Here is a 22,057-nt window from a genome sequence, read left to right on the forward strand (position 1 = left end):
TCAAGCTAGTTGATGGCCTAACGTCAAAATATGCATCTATCTGTAAAGGGGTCCCACAGGGCTCCATTCTTGGGCCACTTTTATTTACTATTTATATAAACTGTCTTGGGGAAAATGTCCAACATGCATCTTTCCATTTTTATGCAGATGATACAGTTATTTATTGTTGTGCTGCTACCATTAAGAAGGACTATGAATACTTGCAAACTGCTTTCGATAGAGTGCAAGCACAGCTTTGTCATTTAAAGCTTGTGCTTAATGCAGAGAAGACCAAAGTAATGGTCTTTTCAAACTCAAGGAAAAATGAGTTAGACCTGAATATTGTTACTTATCAGGGTAAAACAATTGAGGTAGTTTCATCTTATAAATATTTAGGATTTTTAATTGATGATCACCTTTCTTTTAAGCTTCATATACAAAATTTAGTAAAAAAATTTGAAATTGAAGCTAGGTTTTTTCTTTAGGAACAAATCTTGTTTTACTTATTCTGCCAGAAAAAGGTTAGTCGAGGCTACATTTCTCTCAATGATTGATTATGGAGATCTGTTGTATATGAATGCCCTATCAAAGTGTCTTCAGATGTTGTATGCTGTGTTTTATGGAGCATTAAGGTCTATTTCAAATTGCAGACCCCTTACTCATCACTGTACACTTTACTCCACAGTGAATTTGCCCTCTCTGTCAAATCGCCGGCTTACTCACCTTTATATTTTTATTTATAAGGGCATCATAGGCAAAGGAGGGGGAAGACCAGAGGACTCATAGGAGACGTTGATAGCCTCGACTATCCAACGACTAAGGGTCTGCTTGGTGGCAGGAGAACCCTTGTTAGAAGGACCGTAGCAAACAAGCAATTGGTCTGATTTTCTCCACAGGGCAGCTCTGTGGACGTATGCGTCCAGTGCTCGCACTGGACACATACAGTTTAGCTTCTCTTGGTCTGGCTCCCGAAAGGGAGGAGGACAGAAGGCCTGCAGTACGATAGGTTGTGGTGTAACAGAGGGAACCTTCGGAACATAACCCGCTCGAGGGTATAAGAATGCTTTGGCCATACCAGGGGCAAAGTCTAAGTAAGTAGGGGCCACCGAAAGGGCCTGAAGATCTCCAACTCTCTTTAGTGAGGTGATTGCCATTAACAGGGCAGTTTTAAGTGTCAGATGTCTATCTGAGATATCTTGTATTGGCTCGAATGGAGCTTTACAAAGAGCCTCTAAAACCACAACCAAATCCCAGGGGGGAACACGGGATCGTACTGGAGGCCTCAGCCTCAGCGCACCGCGGAGGAAACGTGTAACTAGGGGGTGTCTACCCACTGACTGACCATTGAAAGGGACATGGAAAGCAGCTATGGCCACCACGTAAACCTTTAAGGTGGAGTGGGATAACCCCGCAGAGAGCCTGGCTTGTAAAAACTCCAGAACTGTACCAACTGGGCAGTCTGCTGGGTCAAGCTGGTGGTCTCTGCACCATGAAGTGAAGATCTTCCACTTCAGGGCGTACAGTTTCCTCGTAGAGGGAGCTCTGGATTGGAGTAGGGTCTCAACAACCTCGGTTGAGAGACCAGCTGCTAACAGCTGTGCCCCCTCAGGGGCCACACCCACAGCTTCCACAACTCCGGGCGAGGGTGAATTATCGTGCCCTGCGCCTGTGAGAGTAGGTCTGTCCTGATCGGTATCTCCCACGGAGAGCCGTCGAGGAGCGAGACTAGATCTGAGAACCATACTCGACCCGGCCAGAACGGGGCTACTAGTAGTAGACGGGCCCCGTCCCGGCGTACTCTCGCCAGAACTCCCGGGAGCAGAGCGATAGGGGGGAAAGCGTACAGACGAAGCCTCGGCCAGGTCTGTACCATAGCGTCCAGTCCCAGAGGAGCTGGATGAACTAGAGAGAACCAGAGGGGACATTGCGATGTCTCCTGAGTCGCAAAGAGGTCCACCTGGGCTGTTCCAAATACTCTCCATATCTGCTTCACCACCTCGGGGTGAAGCATCCATTCCCCGGGCCTCGGCCCCTGTCTCGACAGTATGTCTGCTCCCACATTCAATCTCCCAGGAATATACACTGCTCTGATCGAGAGGAGTTTGCCCTGGGACCACAGAAGGATCTGGTGTGCCAGCTTGTACAAGGGGCGCGAACGCAGACCCCCCTGGTGATTGATATAAGAGACCACTGATGTGTTGTCGGTGCGCACCAACACATGATGACCTCTCAGGTCTGGGAGGAAATATTTCAATGCTCGATAGACTGCTAGTATCTCTAGGCAATTGATGTGCCATGTTAGATGGCGACCACTCCACAGACCGCGGGCAGGGTGGCCACTCATGACCGCACCCCAACCGGTGAGGGACGCATCTGTCGCTAGCGTTACACGGCGACAAGGAACTCCCAGCACCGGGCCCTGATTCAAGAACCAAGGTTTCTTCCACATGTCTAAGGCACGAAGGCACCGCCGCGTGACCTTGATAACTCGAAGTGGATTTCCCCTCTGGGAAAAGCCCTTGGACTTGAGCCACCACTGTAGGGGTCTCATGTGCAGCAGGCCAAAAGGTATCACGTTGGACGCAGCTGCCATCAGCCCTAACAATCTCTGGAATTGTTTGACAGTGAGTGACTGGCCTTCTTTGACTCTCTCGACTGATGTGAGGATCGACTCGATCCGAGCAGGAGACAAGCGTGCCTGCATCGTGGTCGAATTTCACACTACGCCTAGATAGGTGGTTCTCTGAACTGGAGAAAGTACACTCTTCTTGGCGTTTAGTCTCAAACCCAGCTCCCCCATGTGTGCGAGAACGACATCTCGATGTCGAGCCGCCATCTGCTCTGATTGAGCTAGGATCAACCAATCGTCGATATAATTTAAGATGCGGATGCCCTGCATACGGAGGGATACCAGAGCCGCATCCATACATTTCGTGAATGTGCGGGGTGAGAGTGCGAGGCCAAAGGGAAGTACTCGATATTGATAAGCTTTGCCCCCGAAAGCGAACCTCAGAAACTTCCTGTGTTGTGGAAGGATGGATATGTGGAAGTATGCGTCTTTGAGATCTATTGTGACAAACCAGTCCTCGGATCTGATTTGAGCTACAACCTGGTTGACAGTGAGCATTTTGAACTTCAGTGACATAACTGAGCGGTTCAGGAGACGTAAGTCTAAGATCGGACGCAACCCCCCATCCTTCTTTGGAACTATGAAATACCGGCTGTAAAACCCGGATTCCCTGTCTAGAGGAGGGACCACCTCGATGGCCTCCTTCCTTAATAGGGTATTCACTTCTTGTTCCATAACCAGAGCCTGCTGGGGGCCGACCACAGTCGGTGTAACCCCGTTGAACTTCGGTGGTGGATGACCGAACTGAATGCAATAGCCTCTTTATATTGTACGCAGGACCCATTGAGATACATTTGGCAGTAGCTTCCACGCTGCTAAATAATCTACTAAGGGAATCAGTCTCTCGAGACTGACCTCTGGTGTAAGAGGCCCCCGAAGGGGCGGCGAGCATCCCAGCTCCGCTACGCTCACGGGCGGACATAACTGGGGGTGGCGCTCGCTGGAGGCCGCCGCGCCCTGAAACTCTGGCAGGGTTGGCAGACCGACCTCCTGAGGGTACTGAGGTGAGACGGGCACCGTATAATGAGGTGAACCGCGCTCTACCCCAGCAGGGGCTACCCTCTGGATCCTGGCGTCAGGATCTTTTTGTCGAGGACTTCCGGGCTTCGATGACAGATCTTAAATCGGTTTTTGCCCTAGAAGCCCCCGACTCAGAGCGTCGTTGCCCTCGGTCCCGACGTGGGGGAGCACGAGTGGCGACGCTCTGTTTTTGCGCTTCTCGGTGTGAAGAGCCGGTATGTGGCGTGGTCATCTCCCGCCCAGATGCACCACGAGAGCGACGAGGGAGGAAACTCTGGAACGCCGCCGCCTGCTTATGTGCCTCCTGGAACCTGTCGACGACAGTATTAACTGTGTCGCCGAACAGGCCCGAGGCTTGAAGCGGGGCGTCCAGGAGGCAGACCCTGTCTCGTTCTTTAATTTCTGACAGGGTCAGCCACAAATGCCTCTCCGCGGCCACTAAGGCTGCCATAGACCGCCAAATTACGCGAGCAGTCTCCTTAGTGGCGCGGAGGGAGAGTTCAGCGGTCTTTCTGAGTTCTTCAATATCTTCAGACTTAATCCCCTCGAAACGCTTTTCAGACGTTCCCCAAAAGCGTTTCGACGCAGCTCGAGTTCCTTGAAAAGGAACCAAATTTCTTTCTTTTACTCAGAGTACTTATGGTTTACGGTCCCAGAAAATTATCTCATTAAATGTACCTCAAGCCCGGACAGAGTTTTCCAAAAAGGCTTTCATGTTTTTTGCACCTTCAACTTGGAATGACCTACAGAAAACACTTAAATTACAGTGTCTAGTTTCCTTGAATGATCAAGGGTCAAATAGCCCTTGATGCCTTCAGTGTGACTCTACAATTTTCATAGTCATGAAAATAAAGAAAACTCTTTGAATGAGAAGGTGTGTCCAAACTTTTGGTCTGTACTGTATCTATTTATGATGTCTACATTTTGTGAGTTGTAATCAGAGGATTTGTGAGCACGCAAATTTCAGCACTGCACAGAACTCCGGCGTTTTGAGCATTAAGCGGATTCTGTGACTGGCCATTCTTTCAATAAATCAGCATTGCTCAATGCTGCAGACAAACAGAAACTTTGCATGCTTGCACCTCTTTGTTTTTATTTGATTTTAGTTGTTCTTATTGATTTAATGTGACTTGGTTCTATAAGGTTCTATCTGTGAGCCAATCAGCATTTTGAATGCACACAAGAGGACCAACCAGGATGAACTTCCTTCACTGGACTGCTCCTTGACAGCACGAAAGATTAAGGGCCCTATAATACACTCGGCGCAATGCGATGCAAGGCGCAGCGCAAGTGTGTTTGCTAGTTTCAGTCCGGCGTCATTCACATTTTCCCATCCAGCGCCATGTCATATAATTAGCAAATGCATTTGCGCCCATTTGTGCGCCCATGGGCGTGGTGGTCTAAAAAAGAGGTGTGTTCAGGCGCAGTGCTGGTGCATTGCTATTTTAAGGAGCTGAAAAGAGACTGCCCCATAGACCAACTCAAACCTGGTGTAAAGTCTGGCGCAAAACACACGTACACGCTGCTTATTAAACACAGGGACGCACAGCAGCACACAAACATGCCAAATATTAAAAATGTAAGGATTGCAAAGCATAAGAATTTTTGTATGCTAATTAAATATAAAAATGGCTACATGTCATAATGGATAGTCATCGCATGTATCAGAATTAGGCTATCTATTTGCTCGCACACGAGCTGCTTCGTTTCACCTCGGAGACACGGTCTTTGTGCTTGCCAAATTCCGCTGTGTAAATAGCAAATCCGTCATGGCATGAGAGCAACTGGCTCTTAAAGGGAATGGAAGATGAGACTCTGATTGGTTTATTGCACGTTACGCCCAAATACCCATTTAGACCAGTCACCCGTCTGCACTTGCCTTCAGCAAGTGTTTCAATGTCTCTTTAAATGCTAATGAGCTCTGCTCACCCCGCCTCTCTATTTCATGGGGTGATGAGCCCAAAGCCATTAGAAAGCAAACCTGTAGTCTCACGTAGCCAGACCTTCAGACTGACGGCTGAAGCTGTTTTCTGTGCGCTTGGCCACTGAGAGAGAAAGGCATGATTCAGACACATTCAGACAATGTGTTTCAGCATTAGGTCCATGCATTTGGTCTTAAAGAGACAGCAACCAATAAATACCTGCTTATGTCCACTAATCAAATTACACCACAGCTTTAACAGGGGTTAATCTGTATTTAATTTATGCATATACAAGTTAAATACAAGTTGACATATTAGCCACTGAAAACACAGTGGATTATATTTGTTTCTGAAGGGATTGTGCCCCTGATCTACCTAAATGGGTCTATCTTTGCGCAAATCATTCGTGGTCCAGCTTCACCAACAGATAAAATGAGTATAATTCACATTTAATGCGGCTAAAGTAAACAGTCTCTCTGAGAGTGTCTCGCGAGAGATAGGGGCGGGGTCAGCAGAGCTCATTATCATTTAAAGGAAAATGCTACAAACAAACAGTTGTTCAGACTGCCTAAACAGTTTAGAACGTTCTACATTGACTCTCAGAGCCCTAACAGGGCAGAGATCATTTGGTCCCTGCTCACCGTCTGCATCGGGGATCACCAATAGGGATATTACTTGCGCTCTAAAGGGAGTGGAGAGCACTTTAGGAACATTGCCGTGTCTCGGTATCAAAATTACCTTGCAGTCATTGAGCCCAAACTCAAGACATGAGGCGCAGACTGACAGCATTTGTTAGTCACCCAGAAGTCACCACACCAGCTGCATCAGCTCTGGAAACCAAGCCTTGTTCTTCCAGAATGGAGCTACTAAGAGGAGGGAGCATTTGGTTTCCTTGACTCGCCTGACTCAATGCATGCAGGCGAGCCCTGGGCCAGTCTTAGGCCAGGGCGTCTCTCTGTATCAAGAAAAATGTTGGGCAACGAGAGTTGTATTCAGAGGCGAAGAAGTCAACCTCTTCCCAAAGACCACCCAAATTCCCCGTGCCGTCTGAGATTGGAGTGCCCAATTGCCCAGGGCTACCTTGACTCTGAACAGCATGTCCACTCCCAGGTTCATCTTGCCCAATACATGAACCCCCCTTAGCGAGAGGAGTTCTTTCTGTGCCCAGAGTAGGAGGCGATGAAAAAAATGTATGAGACCTTGGTGATTGATATAAGACACCACTGTCATGCTGTCTGAATGGACCAAGATGTGGTGGCCTTTGATGGCTGGAAGGAAGGAATATAGGGCTAAGGGGACTGCCAACATTTCCATGCAGTTGATATGTAGGCATCGCAGCTGAGCTGTCCAGGAGCCAAATTCCAGATTGCCCTCCAACAACACTCCCCACTCGGAGTTGGATGCATCTGTTGTGATCACTTTCCTTCTGGAGGCCAAGCCCATCCTCACTCTTATCACAAACAGGCGAGTAGTCCTCCAGGGGGCCACAGCTTCGATACAGCGGTCGTCCACCCTGACCGGAAATCTCTTTAATCACCAAGCATGGGGCAGGCCTCAGGCTTTTAGCCAAAATTGGAGAGGCCGCATGTGGAGCGGGCCCAGCAGAGTTACAGAGGTGGAAGTGGCCATAAGGCAGCCTCTGAAAAACCTTCAGGGGGCATGTCGGTTCCCCCGGTTTGAGGGAAGCCAATCGTAAAGGTAGTTCAAATGCGGATTCCCATCTGACTAAGAAGGGACAGAGCCGCATCTATGCACTTCGTAAAAGTGCGTGGGGCCAGGGACAGTCCAAACGGAAGGACTGCATACTGATAGGCCACTCTCTCAAACGCGAATCTCAAGAACGGTCTGTGGCAGGGGGCTATGTGGATCTGAAGGTAAGTAAAGATGCACGTTCATGATTTTTCATGGCCGATTCCGATACCAATTTTTTACAAGCAAACTGGCCGATTCTGATACCGATTTCCAATTTTTTTTTTTAATCTTGCACGTTCTACTCATGTTCAGGGCGCAGACCGCTACAGTATATGCTCACGCAGCTTTAGTGCGTGCAGAAAAGGGGCTCTAATTTGCGCGACAGTACACCAATGGCTGATCGCTTCCTGCTATCTGTGCCTCAGACATGAAGCTCTGCATTTCCAGTGCTGAACAGCTGCCCTTGTCCTGCGCACAGATTTCTAAATACTTCCACACAAATGACATAGCAAATGATTACAATGTAGTATGTTCACGAGGGCGCACTTCCGGAAAAATCGGTCGAAAAAATACCACAATCCGGCCGATTGCCGATCGTGTATTTTAAGCAAAAACCGTCCAGTTCTGATTTATGGCCGGTCAACTGGTGCATCCCTAAAAGTAAGCATCTTTCAAATCATGGTCAATAAACAATCCTCGGGGCAAATATGCATGAGAATCTTCTTGACTGTCATCATCTTGAATGACCGGTGGATAATCGAGTTGCTCAGATGTCTGAGATCTAGAATGGGTTGAGCCCGCCATCTCTTTCACAGAAGTCAGTTAATTGTCAGCACATAGAGACTCTTTCACCTAGATATCACTCTATAGAGACTGTGTCTGCTCCCCGAAATAGAAAATACAAAAAACGTCCAAACCAATTTAAGAGTAAGAATTTAATTGAGGTCCAACAAATAAAAAACACATGCAATATGGGTAAACAGATGATAAAGCTTGGCTTATTGAATTTCAGGTCCCTTTCTACGAAAGCTTTTTTTGTAAATAATATGATCACTGATCATAATCTAGATGTGCTCTGTTTGACAGAAACCTGGCTAAAACCTGATGATTACATTATTTTAAATGAGTCTACCCCCAAGATTACTGTTATAAACATGAGCCACGTCCAAAAGGTAAAGGGGGAGGTGTTGCTTCAATTTATAACAATGTTTTCAGGATTTCTCAGAGGGCAGGCTTCAGGTATAACTCATTTGAAGTAATGGTGCTTCATATAACATTATCCAGAGAAACAAATGTTAATGATATATCCCCTGTTATGTTTGTACTGGCAACTGTATACAGGCTACCAGTGCAACATACAGACTTTCTTAAAGAGTTTGCTGATTTTACATTAGTACTGGCTGCAGATAAAGTTTTAATTGTTAGTGATTTTAATATCCAAGTTTATAATGGAAAAGATGCATTGGGATCAGCATTTATTGACATTCTGAACTCTATTGGGGTTAGACAACATGTCTCAGGACCTACTCATTGTCGAAATCATACTCTAGATTTAATCAGAAAGATAACTTTAAATTGAGTAATCAGTAATTTAATTTCAAGAGTAACTTGCACAACTCTGTTTATAAGTAATTAACAGCCAATATGCATACTAACAAGCAACTATAGGTAATAGTGTGAATTGGTCCCTAAATTAGAGTTTTACCTTTTTTAATTAGTAATTTATTCATTTGAATTTAGAAATCAATAACATCCAAACTTCCTAAAACATTTAAATATAACAGGGTGGGAACTAAACATGTTTTGAATGAGAAATATAATGTTTGTCACTGTTAATTTGTTTTGTACCTTTCATTTTTTAAATTCATTTTAGAAATGCGATAAAACATAATGAATGGAATACAAGAGAATATAAACAACTTCAGACACTAATGATGGGAACTGCTGTTAAGAAATGCTTTATTGAATTACAGAAATACAATTTGTCTTTCAATTAATTTGCTTGGTGGTTACTAAAGATTAATTAATAGTAATGATTAAGGTGATGATCAAGCAGATGATCAATTCATGCCATCCATTCCAGTTCATTCCTTTGAATTCTCTGAATCCTTCACATCATGCCTTTGTCCTTGACAGAAAGAGACATTAATGGACAGTCATTAGGAAATCTCAGTATTAATGATTCAAACACTGACAGGTAAATTCATTAGAAATGATACCTGTTAGTGGCCTCTGACCTTTGAGTTTGATTGGCCCCAGCGTCACAATATTGGTGTGGTAGGTGCTGTCAAGGGATCTCTTGCGACGGAAGTGGCAACCTTGGCGGCAGCGAGAGTTGTAATCGTTATCTGGGCAGATGATCACCTTACACTGCAGGTACACAAAGGCATGAGTCCGGAGGAACTTGAAAGCCTTGAAACTGAACCGAGCATAATAGTGCTGACCGCTGGTGTAGGAATAATATGTGTTGTCTCTGGGACATCTGCAAATGACAAAAGAAGAGAAAAATTCTTTAGATACAGTTTAATCTACAGCCAAACTGTTAATGCTAATGAGTACAAGAACATATTTAGACTAGGAACAAAATAATTTTACTAATGCAGTCTACGAGCCCAAATGATTCTAATGTCACATATGATATGATGTCGAAGGGAGTCACGTTAAAGAGTTAAAGGGTCTCACCCATTACGCAGCAGGTCATAGGAGCGATCTTTGAAGTCATTGGGATTTGGAGATGCTACACAGGTGTCCAGGAAGAGATCCAGACTGTTGTCATGCCTGTTTAGCTCAACCTGAACATACAGAAGCTGATTCAGTTTAATTTCATATGGAGAGTCATAAATTTTCTGGTAGAAACTGCTGGATGTGTAGAAGGCAATGCTGGCATTGAAGCGGCCCGTTCCTGTGATGTTGGCATTGGTGATCTCACTGGCCCTGTAGAATATCTGCACCATGGTGTCTGGCTCCATTCGGCAGCCCACGCGTAGCAGGAACTGTGACTGACGAGTGATTTCACCTGACTGAGACTGAGAGCCCCGTACATTGTTGGTGTAGGACACATAACCATTGATCATCTAGAGGAAAAGAGAGGCAAAGAGTAAGTGATGTTGTATGGTAAACATGACCCCCACAATGCATACAGTTAGGGTGTTTAACTAATCTGACACAGAAAACTCAAGCATTGAAATCTGATAACCAGATACTAATTTTCAATTCTTGCATATGTATAAGATCATACCTCTTTGGAAGTCCCACATATGTCGAGAGGAAAGCTAAAGATAACTTCAGTACTGCTAACAGAGGGTCTGCAATGATCGTCGTCCACATAAAGGTCATTTGCACTCAGCCCGAATGAATTCAGGTAAGACCTTTGAATGACAATGACCATGTTGTCTGAGGAACAATCCACTCGACCTGCAATACAAGAGTCTCATCATTTCTAGTAAACATGTAATTTTTGCATTTAAAATATTTATTTAAATTCAGAAAACAAGACAAAAATATGCATTTAAAATGATTGTGTGTATTAGTTTTTAAAATACTTTTAATTTTGTAATTAGAAAACTCCAATATGGTCAGAGGAAAGAGGAAATATATGACAGCAATTCAGCATATAATACATGACAACAATTCAGCATACACGTTTTTACAGGGCATTACCTTGATCTTCAGTCAGAGAGCTTGTAAAAAGGGCTTTAAAACCATGGCTGACACCAGAGTAGTCACTCCTGAAGACAACAGTCAAGTATCGTGATGAAGAGTGAAACACATGGTGTGTTGTGTCATTGAAGCAGACCTTTCCCAGCTGTGAATGACCAGTGGAAGAGCCATCGTATACTGTGATGTAGTCACAGTTACAGCAGCGCTCCAATCTGAAAGAAAAAGGCAGAATGGTACCCGATACTGAAAAGATAAATAATTTTAAACCATATGGTTAAAGGAGCCATCTGGAATTGGTTCCACCTTCAGGTTTTTAGTGGCACTGTATAAATAAATTCTAAACACACACACACACACACACACACACACACACACAGAGAATAGTAAATATTACTCCTATATTATTATAGTGTTGCTGCAGCTCAAGTGGTAGAGCATTGCGTTAGCAAGGCAAGGTTGGGGGTTCAAATCCCAGGGAACACATGTTAGGAAAGATTGTTAGACTGAATGCAATGTAAGTCGCTTTGGATGAAAGTGTCTGCTAAATGCATACATTTAATTACATTTTAATTTACTCCACCAGCTTTGCACAAGTCACCACTATCTCTCACTTACTGCACATCAGCAAATGTCAGGAAGATCCTCTGTCCTTGCTGAGCAGAGAGATACCACACACAGTAGGCATTTTCATGGTAATAGTTGGGGTAATTTGGACTGGAAAACAGCCCAGAACCATACAGGTGTCCTCCACACTCAGGGTGAGGAACTAAAAAAGAGAATTGTGTTAAATCTTACAGTTACAAACAAGTGTCATCAGATGTATGCATTTAGCCTCAGGATTACAAAAAACTAGTGACAGCAGTACCTGTTGTTGTGTATGATGGGCAATACCCTGAACAAATAGAAAGAGATAAAACTGAATGAGTATAAACCAGAAGGATCATGTTAATAATAATTTACAAAAAACAAATGAAGCCCCCTGCCACAGTATCAGTATGCTTTTTGGAAAATGGCAGTGTGAACATTCCTCAAAACATAATACATAGTACATTTCTGCATTACATATTATATATTATACTGTACATAATCTAGTTCAGTTTATGCTAGACTGGTAAAGGACTGTTTCACCTTTGTTTGAGGAACTTACAATGAAAGTCAAAGCAACAGTTCCCATAGTACTGACAGTCATAGTTGCATGAGCAGCTGCCAAAATGGTTTCCACAGTTATATATGCAGGAGGGACCTGTTATTGTAGAGAGACAAACAGATTTTACTCATGATGTCATCAATAGGCTTGTTATATACGTATATGTTATTGTGCTAAATATATATGGGTGTGCAGGGGCGATTCTAGGGTCAGAGCTTTAGGGGTGCTGAGCACCCAATGAGCCCCAATGCCTCCACCCACCCTCTTTTCACACGAAAACAAAAAATATGTCTATTGAAAAATAACTTTATAATTTTAACATTGATTCAACTAACTCCAAAAATTTTTCTTTTTTTGAGACCTTTTCAAAACAACAGCTTAATTGTGAGAGTTCACACAGACAGCCCCCTGTAACAAACACAAAACCTTCTTCACTCAGCTGGTTTTCCTGACCGTTAACTCCATGTGCCTCCTTTTGTATCAACAGTCATCAGATTGGTTACATTAGATTCAACTTTATTGTCATTGAACAAAGTAATAGGTACGACAACAAAATGTAATTCATCTTCTGTAAATTATTTACAAATGGCCATCTCTAACATATCTGGATGCACGCCTGTCTGAACTTTCATAAACCAATATGTCATCAATAAATAATAATAAAAAACAAGCTTCATATCAAGAGTCATTTTAAATGTCTTTATTATTATTATTATTATTGGGCTTAGAAACTTTTTTAAATGACAAATTCCTTTCACAAGAGAAGCTTGTGAGTTTGAAATAAATAAATAAAAAATAAAAGCAGGGGACCATTGACTTGATAAGTAATTTGATACAACAGCAGCGGGTTTGCATTATCTGTTACTTTAACTTAACTCTTTTCAGCAGAAAAAAAAACAAGACAGAGGTCATTATCATGGACTGTCCCTACTCTCTCACCTGAATCTGTCTTTTTTCTTTTAAAGAATTGTCGTATGTCCATTGCTCACTGCCAGGCCACAGACACACACACAGACACACACACAGAGAGAGAGAGAGAGAGAGAGAGAGAGAGAGAGAGTAATGCTAGGAGTTCAGGAGTTAAGCCTGGTTCAGGTTAAATCCTGTGTGTGATGAATGAATAAATACAGCAAAAGAAAAACATGAAACTTTATTTTATTGTCTAGTTTGATAGTCAGCCACAACTGAAAAATAACAGATATAAATCTAGGAATTAATAACAATTCTTTTAAAAAGCCACAGTGAGTGTTTTCAGTGATACGTCGTTTGTTTTTACTCAAAACGCCAGCGCTTCATGTTTCCATGACGACTGACGAGAAAAGACGCACGTGACGTCATGTTTACATGACTCCCGAGTATTAAATTAACGATAAACTTTAACAACAGAGACACACGTACGCACTACACAGGTACGCAGTTTATTTGTCGCGCTTCTGTTTTTGTTTCACGCTCTAGCAGTTAATAAACAGAACTGCATGCGTCTTGCGGAAGAACATTGTAACCGGCGTTACTTCTCTCCGTTTATGACTATGGACGAGTCACCCAGGTCCTGTGCTACTCCACAGCGGCGGGGACCCACCGGACTAAAATAGTCCGAAAATAAACACTTATTATAGATGTACCATAGATTATAGATGTATAGAACCACCATGGTGATTCAGGATACTGACTCCAGTATTCACCGATATGGTTTCGGAACTTAGTTGCATCACAACCGATCACAACACTACATCACGGGTTCTCACTCTGTGTGTGTTTCGCGCTGGATGACGGTCGTGCTGAGCGGTGCAGGTACAGAGGAGAAGTAGAAGAAGAGAAGAGGATGACACCATTTGCTATGCGGGGATGTTTTCATTTTCCTCATTAACACCCACAAACTACGGAGTATGTTTTGGACATTATTTGACCGTGTAAAAGACGAACAAAACTTTTAGAATAACAACATTTCTCACTCCAAGTTTTAGGGGTGCTGAGCTCCTTTTTAAAAAAAAAAGGGGGCTAGCCTCGCCCATGTGGTTGTGTATATTCAGTTAGAAAAGCAACCCTCTACATTGCGAGTAATTTTTCAGATATTTAACTGCCATTTTACAAACATATATTATGGCGCCTAAACAAAAAAAAATCCCTAGCCAATGGTGATACAATTGCCAAGATGTCAATAGAGGGTTGAAAAGCCACACACCTGTTTCGGTTGTATCGGCCCAGGTTACAGGAATTTCAGTTGTTGATGAACAGTAGTCTGTGAAAAGAGAAGAGATAAAACTGAAGTAGAAGAAAAATAATACCAAAATTCGGCTTTGATTCAGCAAAATGTATTTCATCACATCTGTCTGCTCAAGAGATACTCACTGTCATAGTCAGGGCAACAGTTGCCATAATAATGACAGTTGTTGGTGCATGAACAGCTGCCAGCATAGTATCCACAGTTATACCTGCAGGAAGGGAAATCTAGAAGAGAGAAGTCATCAGTACATTTGTGATATACACATTACACATTATAGAGTCTGCCTTTGTATATATTTTTTAATGTCACTTAAATGATTAGCAGCAGGAGCACCTGTTGTAGCTGCCTCTTCAGTTGTAGTTGTTGAGCAGTGACCTGTGTAAAGAGAAGAGATAAAACTAGGAAGTAGGAAGAAAAGTAAAACCAAGTTTTTGATTGAGCAAAATTTATTTAATCATAGGAAATTATGAACCATATGCTTGTTGCCAACTCACTGTCATAATCAGGGCAACAATTGCCATAGTTATGGCAGTTGTAAGTGCATGAGCAGCTTCCAGGGTTGTATCCACAGTTATACCTGCAGGAAGGGAAATCTAGAAGAGAGAAACATATTAGCAACGAAGGTATTAATACATGTATGACTACAAATTATATGTGTGTGATGTATGACCAAACGGAACATCAGCCTCCATTAACATCCAGGAAACCAGGGGAAGGTTTGAATTTGACATACAAATAAAAGAGTTGTAGGTGCACCTGTTGTAGTTAACCAGTCAGGCCAGTCAGTTGTAGAGCAGTAACCTGTGAAGAAATAAAACTGCATTAAAAATTCAAAAAATCTGTTTAATTTCTGGAAGCACAGAGGATCATATGTGCAATAAAAAATATATTTGCATCTGTCTATATCTTGAAGTGTCTGATCAACTCACTGTCATAATCAGGGCAACAATTGCCATAGTAGTGACAGTCGTAGTTGCATGAGCAGCTGCCAAGGTTGAATCCACAATCATACCTGCAGGAGGGTAAAGCTAGCAGAGAGAGAAACAAAGATATAATCATCCTTCTACAATCAGGACACTAGAAAAAGATCTCAATCTGACAAATAGATAATAAAGATGTTGGTGCACCTGTTGTATCTGGCCAGTCGGTTGTTGTTGAGCAGTATCCTGTATATAGGAAAGAGAAATCAATTTCAGTTTTGGAAATTACCCTATTAGCTCAATACAAGAGATATGAGTACTGTATTTGATCTTGAGGTGTCGGTTCTAGAAAAACTTACTGTTGTAGTCATAGCAACAGCTTCCATAGTACTGACAAGAGTGACTACATGAACAAGTGCCAAAGTTATATCCACAGTTATACCTGCATGAATAGGCATCTAAAGAACAGAGAAAGAGATGCCATTATTGTGAGTAAGAATTTAACAATTACTTTTCTGGCTGTAATTGCGCCTAATGGTTGTATTAATAATTGTTGCAATACTTCTAAATATTTTTTTTTTTTTTTTAAGGAATGCAATTATATTGCCAAATCATGCGTTAACATTCATTGATGTTATGTGACATGTTATACCTTTCTGTCTGTATATCCAACATTTTTTTTCATATTTTTTAATTCATTTCAGCTTTGTGAACTGGGAACGTATATATAATTTGACTGGAACACAATGCTCAAGCAAATAACTGTTCCATAAATCGATAATTTTCTGTGTTGCCAGTATGATAAGCTTACAGGCATGTAATTACATAATAACTATACTGTATGCTGTCAGTGCTCTGACCAAATGTTGCTTACAAGTTGACTTGATTTATATGTATAAAATTTGGCAATGTAATCCTATTACATCCAACAGATAGACAGAAAAGATGACAGACAGACAGACAGACAGACAGACAGACAGACAGACAGATAGACACATAGAAAGATAGACAGATAGATACATGAAGGATCTTCCGTGGAATCCAGCCAGTCATCTATATAAAACAAAATAAATATATCATGTGAATTTATGTTTCAATGTCATATGAAAACATGTATAAAACCCATATAACCACAGTATAAAATGTTGAAGGATATTTACATGTTGTCCAAGACCATGACCAAGTGGTTTTTGCTGTAATATGAAAAACAGACGTGACATCTGTTAAATGTTTATTTCAAGTCTATGATTACAAAGTCAGCTCTCTGAACTGAAAAATGATATATGATATATTTGAGTGAAACACAGGATGTTCAAGCTAGCAGTTGTTGCATAAATCGTACATTTTTCTATTGACAATAAATAATAATTTTACCCTGAAAGGCAGTTAGAAGCAGACAAAGAAGAATATTCAGAGCTTCCATCTTCCTCTTCTGATCAAGTTTGCCTTCAAACATTCAATAATCACTTAAATAGTCAAACCCAGCCTAAGAAGGATTTCCTTATGACACATGAATATCCTGGAGCCTGCTGGGAAAAAGCTATAGAGCAACATAATCGTGGAAGAGACACAGCTGAATTTTTTATTCAACTTTTATTACTCTTGACTCTGTATTCATTTATGGATATGTCTGTTGACAAAGTTTGAGATGATGGAGTCATTATATGAAATATATTGTACACATAATACTACAATATATTGTAGCATACACATAATGCTTTCACATTCAGGCAGGTAGGAGAAGATGAATATCTTTGTGATCTTTTAATCAAAATAAACACAACAATCCAGAAAGCACAGGTGCGATAAAGAGCTACATTACAGTTTGCATTAACTTAATACTAGACAATGAACAGATACAAACCCAGGGTTTAAATAAAAGGGGAATAATCAAGAGGTGCAGGTGAACATAATCTGTAACCACAGAAATAAACAAGACTGTGAAGTGACACAAAAGACAAGAAAGTTGCTCCAAAATAATGAGAGCCTTTTAAAATAAGTAGAGGAGATGATGGCTAAATTTCTAAATATATAAAATGATATATAAAAATGTGCTTTGAACAGAAAAGAACTGCCACATTAAGCTGAATTAAATGTCTCTCTGATCACACCACTATCATTAGCTTTGTGTCAACAGATAAATACATACTGTACATAACTGCAACATCCAGCTGTGTCTTTTCCACAATTAGCCTATATAGTTTCAGGATCCAGGATATTGATCTATCATAAGGATATCCTCCTCTTAGTTAGTAATTACTAGTGAGACCATATAAAGGCCAGGGTGGCTCTAGTACAGTGGTTCCCAAACTTTTCCATTCCACGACCCACCTAGACAAGTGTAATATATTTCACGACCCACCAAAATATTAAAAAAAAAAAAAAAACAACGAGTGAAATTACTTTAAACCTAATCTTACTTAAAATTTTTATGACAGAAATTAAGTATTTAAGAAAAATAACCATTTTATTTTAGAGTACAACTGAAAATTTCACTACAAATTTACAAGTTTTAATTTTTGTTTACTGGCGTTAAAATATGTAGTGTCCATAAAAACGTGAAGCAGGCTCACTCCAGTGAAGTGTGATCTGCGCTGCTGTGTTTTGTTGCATTCATGATCCTTCCGTGTGTGTCGGCGAGAACGGAGCACAATCCAACACTTTTTTAGAAAAGCATAAGAAGCAAAGCAGAACTATCTAAAACAGTTTGGAGATTAAAATAATTGTGAAATAGGTAAAAAAAGACCGATTGAACCTTTTAATGACATTGCTCTGAGACCTTCAAAACACGCAACGCACACGGACTTAATTGCAATTTGAAAATCACACTAAGGATATTGCAGTTCATTATTAATGTTGGTGGGCTATATCGTTGTGATGAGTGGGTTCCCAGTTCCCGCCTCCTTCTTCCTGTGATTGTGAAGATTTTAATGTTTTACACTGGTGCCGAAGCCAGGGAGGAAGGAGGGGCGCGCTGCCGAAGATCCTTCGCCGCTGGGGTGAATCCGCAGTGCCATCGAGCAGGGCGAAGGAGTCTGCCGCCGAGGGTGCTCGATGTGGTGGGCTGGAGTGAGTTGCCGGGGGGGGGGGGGGGGGGCGAACTCACTCCAGCCCACCGCCTCGATGACTCCTTCGTGGAAAGAGGTGGGAACCGGCGGACAATCAAACAAAGTTTTAATAACCAAATAAACACAAAACAGCGCGACAGCCCCTCTCGGATGACTGCCGTGCACAAATAAAAAACAAACACAAAATAAAACCCAGGCCTGGTCCTCTCTCGTCCTTCACTGTCATCGCTCCTCTTTTGTATCTTTCCGATCTCCTCCGTGGTTCTTGAGACCGGTGAGTGTTGCTCATTTCCCAATCACTCCACCGGCCTAGCTCTGTTCCCATGGCACTAGGCCCCGCCCCACTCGTCACATTCGTGCAGCCCTAGACTGAACTGTGTTAGTGTCTGTGTGTCATTGAAACGCAAAATTAGCTGCAGCCAAGTGACTTTGTGCGACCCACCTTGTTCCATTCCGTGACCCACGAGTGGGTCGCGACCCACAGTTTGAAAACCCCTGCTCTAGTACACCCAATTAAAGCAGCCAAAATATGTAAGGTTTGGGGAAAAGGATTTGTGAATGGCAGCTGACACTAGTAGGTCACATAATAATGACAGCATGGCGGAAAGTATGTCAAACTAGAACACACATTCATACCAGAACATACTTTTTTAAAAGTCGCAAAGTTATTACTTAGTCAAAATAAGTACCTATTTAAGAGAGTATGTAATTTTTATTATTTATATTAAGTATAAATGTATCTATAAGTTTGAAATTGTAACTGTAATTGTTATTGTTGATTAAAAAATCCATATAGGTTCATTAAAATATTATTGCATAGAGGCGAAGGACAGAGGTCTACCTTTCGCAAAATCCACCCACTTGAACATTTCACCTAGACAATTTTTTTTTTTTTTTACTTTTTTCTGGTCACATTTTAATTTGGGTACCAGTTCTCACCATTAACTAACAATTTACTATGACTTTTGCCTCAATAAACTCCTAATTTGTTGTGTGTTAGTAAGGCAGTAGTAGTTTAGGGGTTAGGATTAAGGGATCTAAATATGATCATGCAGAATAAGGCATTAATATGTGCTTTATAAGTACTAATAACAGACACTGCTAGTACTATGCATGGTTATAAGCAACTATTTAGTGAGAATGGTCTAGTGAGAATCAGCCCCTAAACTAAAGTGTTACCTTTATTTCCTTCCAAAAACATCAACATTAATTTTAAAGGACAACTATTCACTTTTATCTGTTGTTTGAATGTTTGAATGTGTGTTGGCAGTGTATGTACACAGCCACCCTATAATGGTAAAAATCCACTGGCTCCTTTTTTAATCCCCATAAATCATAAGCAGTATCTCAGAGCAAGCCAATCACAAAATTGTCTCCGCTCACGACTGTTAACAAACACTGTCTTATTAGCAGAGACCTAGGGCCCGTTCTTCGTAAGTTGCTTATTACATCTGAGATGAAATGTCACATCCAAGATTATATCATTGCGCTATTCAGGATTTGACTCAGGCCCTTGTTGTTGATGATTAGTATGGCTGGATTGAGTTATCTGAGATAATTGCGAGTTCATGAGTTGGTTTGAAAGGGGCTATGTATCGATACTCAAAACCACAATGAGTAATGCAGCAATTAGGTGGTGGCAAAACAGCAACATAATGACATCATATAATTAAAAAAGACACCTGTTGAAAAACTTGACAAATTTCTAGATTTTTATAAGAAAACAGACAAGAGAACAAAACTACATAAATGTTATAATAGAAAAATGAAATGTGCACTGTTTTTATTTTATTTTATTTTTTTACACAATTTCCAATATTTGTACAGGCGTTACATTTTTATTTCAATGTAGTAATAATTAGCAATTCATTAAATTTTATATTTGAACAGATTTGTTACGTGACAGCATAAATTAAAGTTTCAAGGATCAAGATCATGTTATTTATACTCCTTCGCTCCATCAAGCCACTCCCATAATAGCCATCATCACTCAAATTAATGCACGACTCTACATTATCTGTATAGCATGTGTGTAAGACTCGAATAAAATTATAAAGTAATTATTTTATGACAAATAAATATTTCAAAGAGTAAAACTGTCTGTGTCTATAGTATTAAACACTACACAACATTATAATATTATCTTAAATAGATTTTTTTAATTATTATTATTTTCAATTATTGTTCCTTGGATCAGTTTGTTACTTTTGTAATAAAGTAGCGGTGGCAGCGGACATATTTTGAGTACCAATTCTGCTTAAAAAGATGCAATCTAATACTGCTTACATTAAATAAGCCTGCTTCCGAGCAGGTTAAAGTTTACGGACCTGTTGCTATGACAGCAACTCTGGGATGAGCTTCAAAGAACCAAATAATCCAAGATCATGCCAAATCGTCACTGATCAAATCCAGCTAACTGAGCTAGTGAAGTACGAAGAACGGGCCCCTGGACCTGAGTGAACCGCACACAATCCGCCATGTTTATCTTCATGCAAGAGCATTTAAAAGCAGAATTCAAGTATTAAAATTGTAGATTCATATATTTCGTCCACAGCAATGGTTGATTTGCTGTTTTTATTTTATGTTTGGGTCATATTAACAGAGTAGACAGTAGTGTAAGCAAAGTATGGAGTATACTTTGCTGCTGTCACTTAATACACATATGATATAAACATGCAATTTCTTTCCCAGCCAATTTTACAAATATAACCGACTGTGTTTTTATAACTTCTGTGTGTTCTTAACATAAACGGGTGTGTATTCAACAGTTTAAACAAGACATGAAAGAGAACTTTTTAATACTCACATGAAGTATTACAAATACAAGACATGAAATAAAGTGAGCACATGTCTAACTAATCTGACACAGCAAATCCAAGAACTAAATGCTGATAATCTAATAATAATTTTCTGGAACAGGATGACCAGTGGAAGAGCCATCGTAGGCTATACTGTGATGTAGTCACAGTTACAGCAGTGCTCCAATCTGAAAAAAAGAAACAGGCAGAATGGTACCTGATTCAGAAAATATTATTTTTTAAAAACCATTTGTAACTGGTTACACCTGCAGTTAGCTATCAATGGAACTGCATAAAGTACAAAAAAATCCTCAATAATCAAACTACTCCTAAAGCACATATTACTTTTTAGTAATCATTTTCAAAGTTGAAATAATATATTTACAAAATAAATTATAGCATTATATTATATTAAATTAATTAAATTGAATTGAATTAATTATAAATATTATTTTTTTTTCTTTAGCTTTGCAAATAACGAGCATGATTCCACAGGCATTGCACAAGTCGCCACTGATCTCCCACTTACTGCACATCAGCTAATGTTTCACGTGGTCACGAATCCTGTCCAAGAACTTCTGTCCGCTTGCCATCAGAGGTCGCCCTCCCATTATATTGACTCCCAACTCAAAGACCGCATCCTTCGGAGGACGGGTCCAGAAGGATGCGGTCAGTGCGGTCTTTGAAGGACGCTCCGAGTCTAGCCTTCGCAGGATCTCCGGATTGAGCCAGCAGGTGTTCTCGTTCGCCGCTCCTGTCGCGTAGCAACGGTGCGAGAAGAGAGCTGCCATAGATGTTTTTTGTTAATGAAAATGAAACTAAATGGAGCCTGAATTGTTAGTTTTTGGCTGCTAATTACCGAATTTAACTTTAAATGTAAGTATTGGATTTCGACTTTATTGTAATGACAAAAATACAAAATATAAAGCGATTAAATGACTTATATCTTACAAAAATATGATTTCATGTTGCTTATTGTATTATTGATTATGTACATA

The 22,057-nt window shown here is 41.0% G+C and overlaps 2 protein-coding genes and 1 long non-coding RNA gene across 3 annotated transcripts; all 3 read right to left on the minus strand.

Annotated features, from left to right (window-relative positions):
• Nucleotides 1-1,579: 1,579 nt before the first annotated feature.
• Nucleotides 1,580-2,581, minus strand: LOC132113402 (uncharacterized; the record flags this gene model as incomplete). Its single annotated transcript, XM_059521183.1, has 1 exon — nt 1,580-2,581. A coding segment is annotated over one exon (1,002 nt), but the record flags the coding sequence as incomplete, so codon positions are not given.
• A 6,609-nt stretch (nt 2,582-9,190) lies between these two features.
• LOC132113374 (deleted in malignant brain tumors 1 protein) lies at nt 9,191-15,332 on the minus strand. Its single transcript, XM_059521163.1, has 12 exons — nt 15,203-15,332; nt 15,030-15,074; nt 14,399-14,497; nt 14,232-14,288; nt 12,050-12,145; nt 11,768-11,794; nt 11,518-11,668; nt 10,903-11,114; nt 10,481-10,656; nt 9,925-10,316; nt 9,480-9,724; nt 9,191-9,370 (listed from the first exon to the last, which is right to left on the minus strand). The coding sequence occupies exons 1-12, from the start codon at nt 15,330-15,332 to the stop codon at nt 9,327-9,329; spliced, it is 1,674 nt and encodes a 557-aa protein (XP_059377146.1). The 3' UTR covers nt 9,191-9,326.
• Nucleotides 15,333-15,551: 219 nt separating this feature from the next.
• LOC132113205 (uncharacterized) lies at nt 15,552-16,669 on the minus strand. Its single transcript, XR_009425115.1, has 4 exons — nt 16,568-16,669; nt 16,354-16,386; nt 16,214-16,246; nt 15,552-15,651 (listed from the first exon to the last, which is right to left on the minus strand). It is a non-coding gene; the product is annotated as an uncharacterized LOC132113205 (long non-coding RNA).
• Between the last annotated feature and the right edge of the window lie 5,388 nt (nt 16,670-22,057).

The sequence above is a fragment of the Carassius carassius genome, chromosome 32 (genome assembly GCF_963082965.1).
Source record: "Carassius carassius chromosome 32, fCarCar2.1, whole genome shotgun sequence".
NCBI lineage: Eukaryota > Metazoa > Chordata > Actinopteri > Cypriniformes > Cyprinidae > Carassius > Carassius carassius.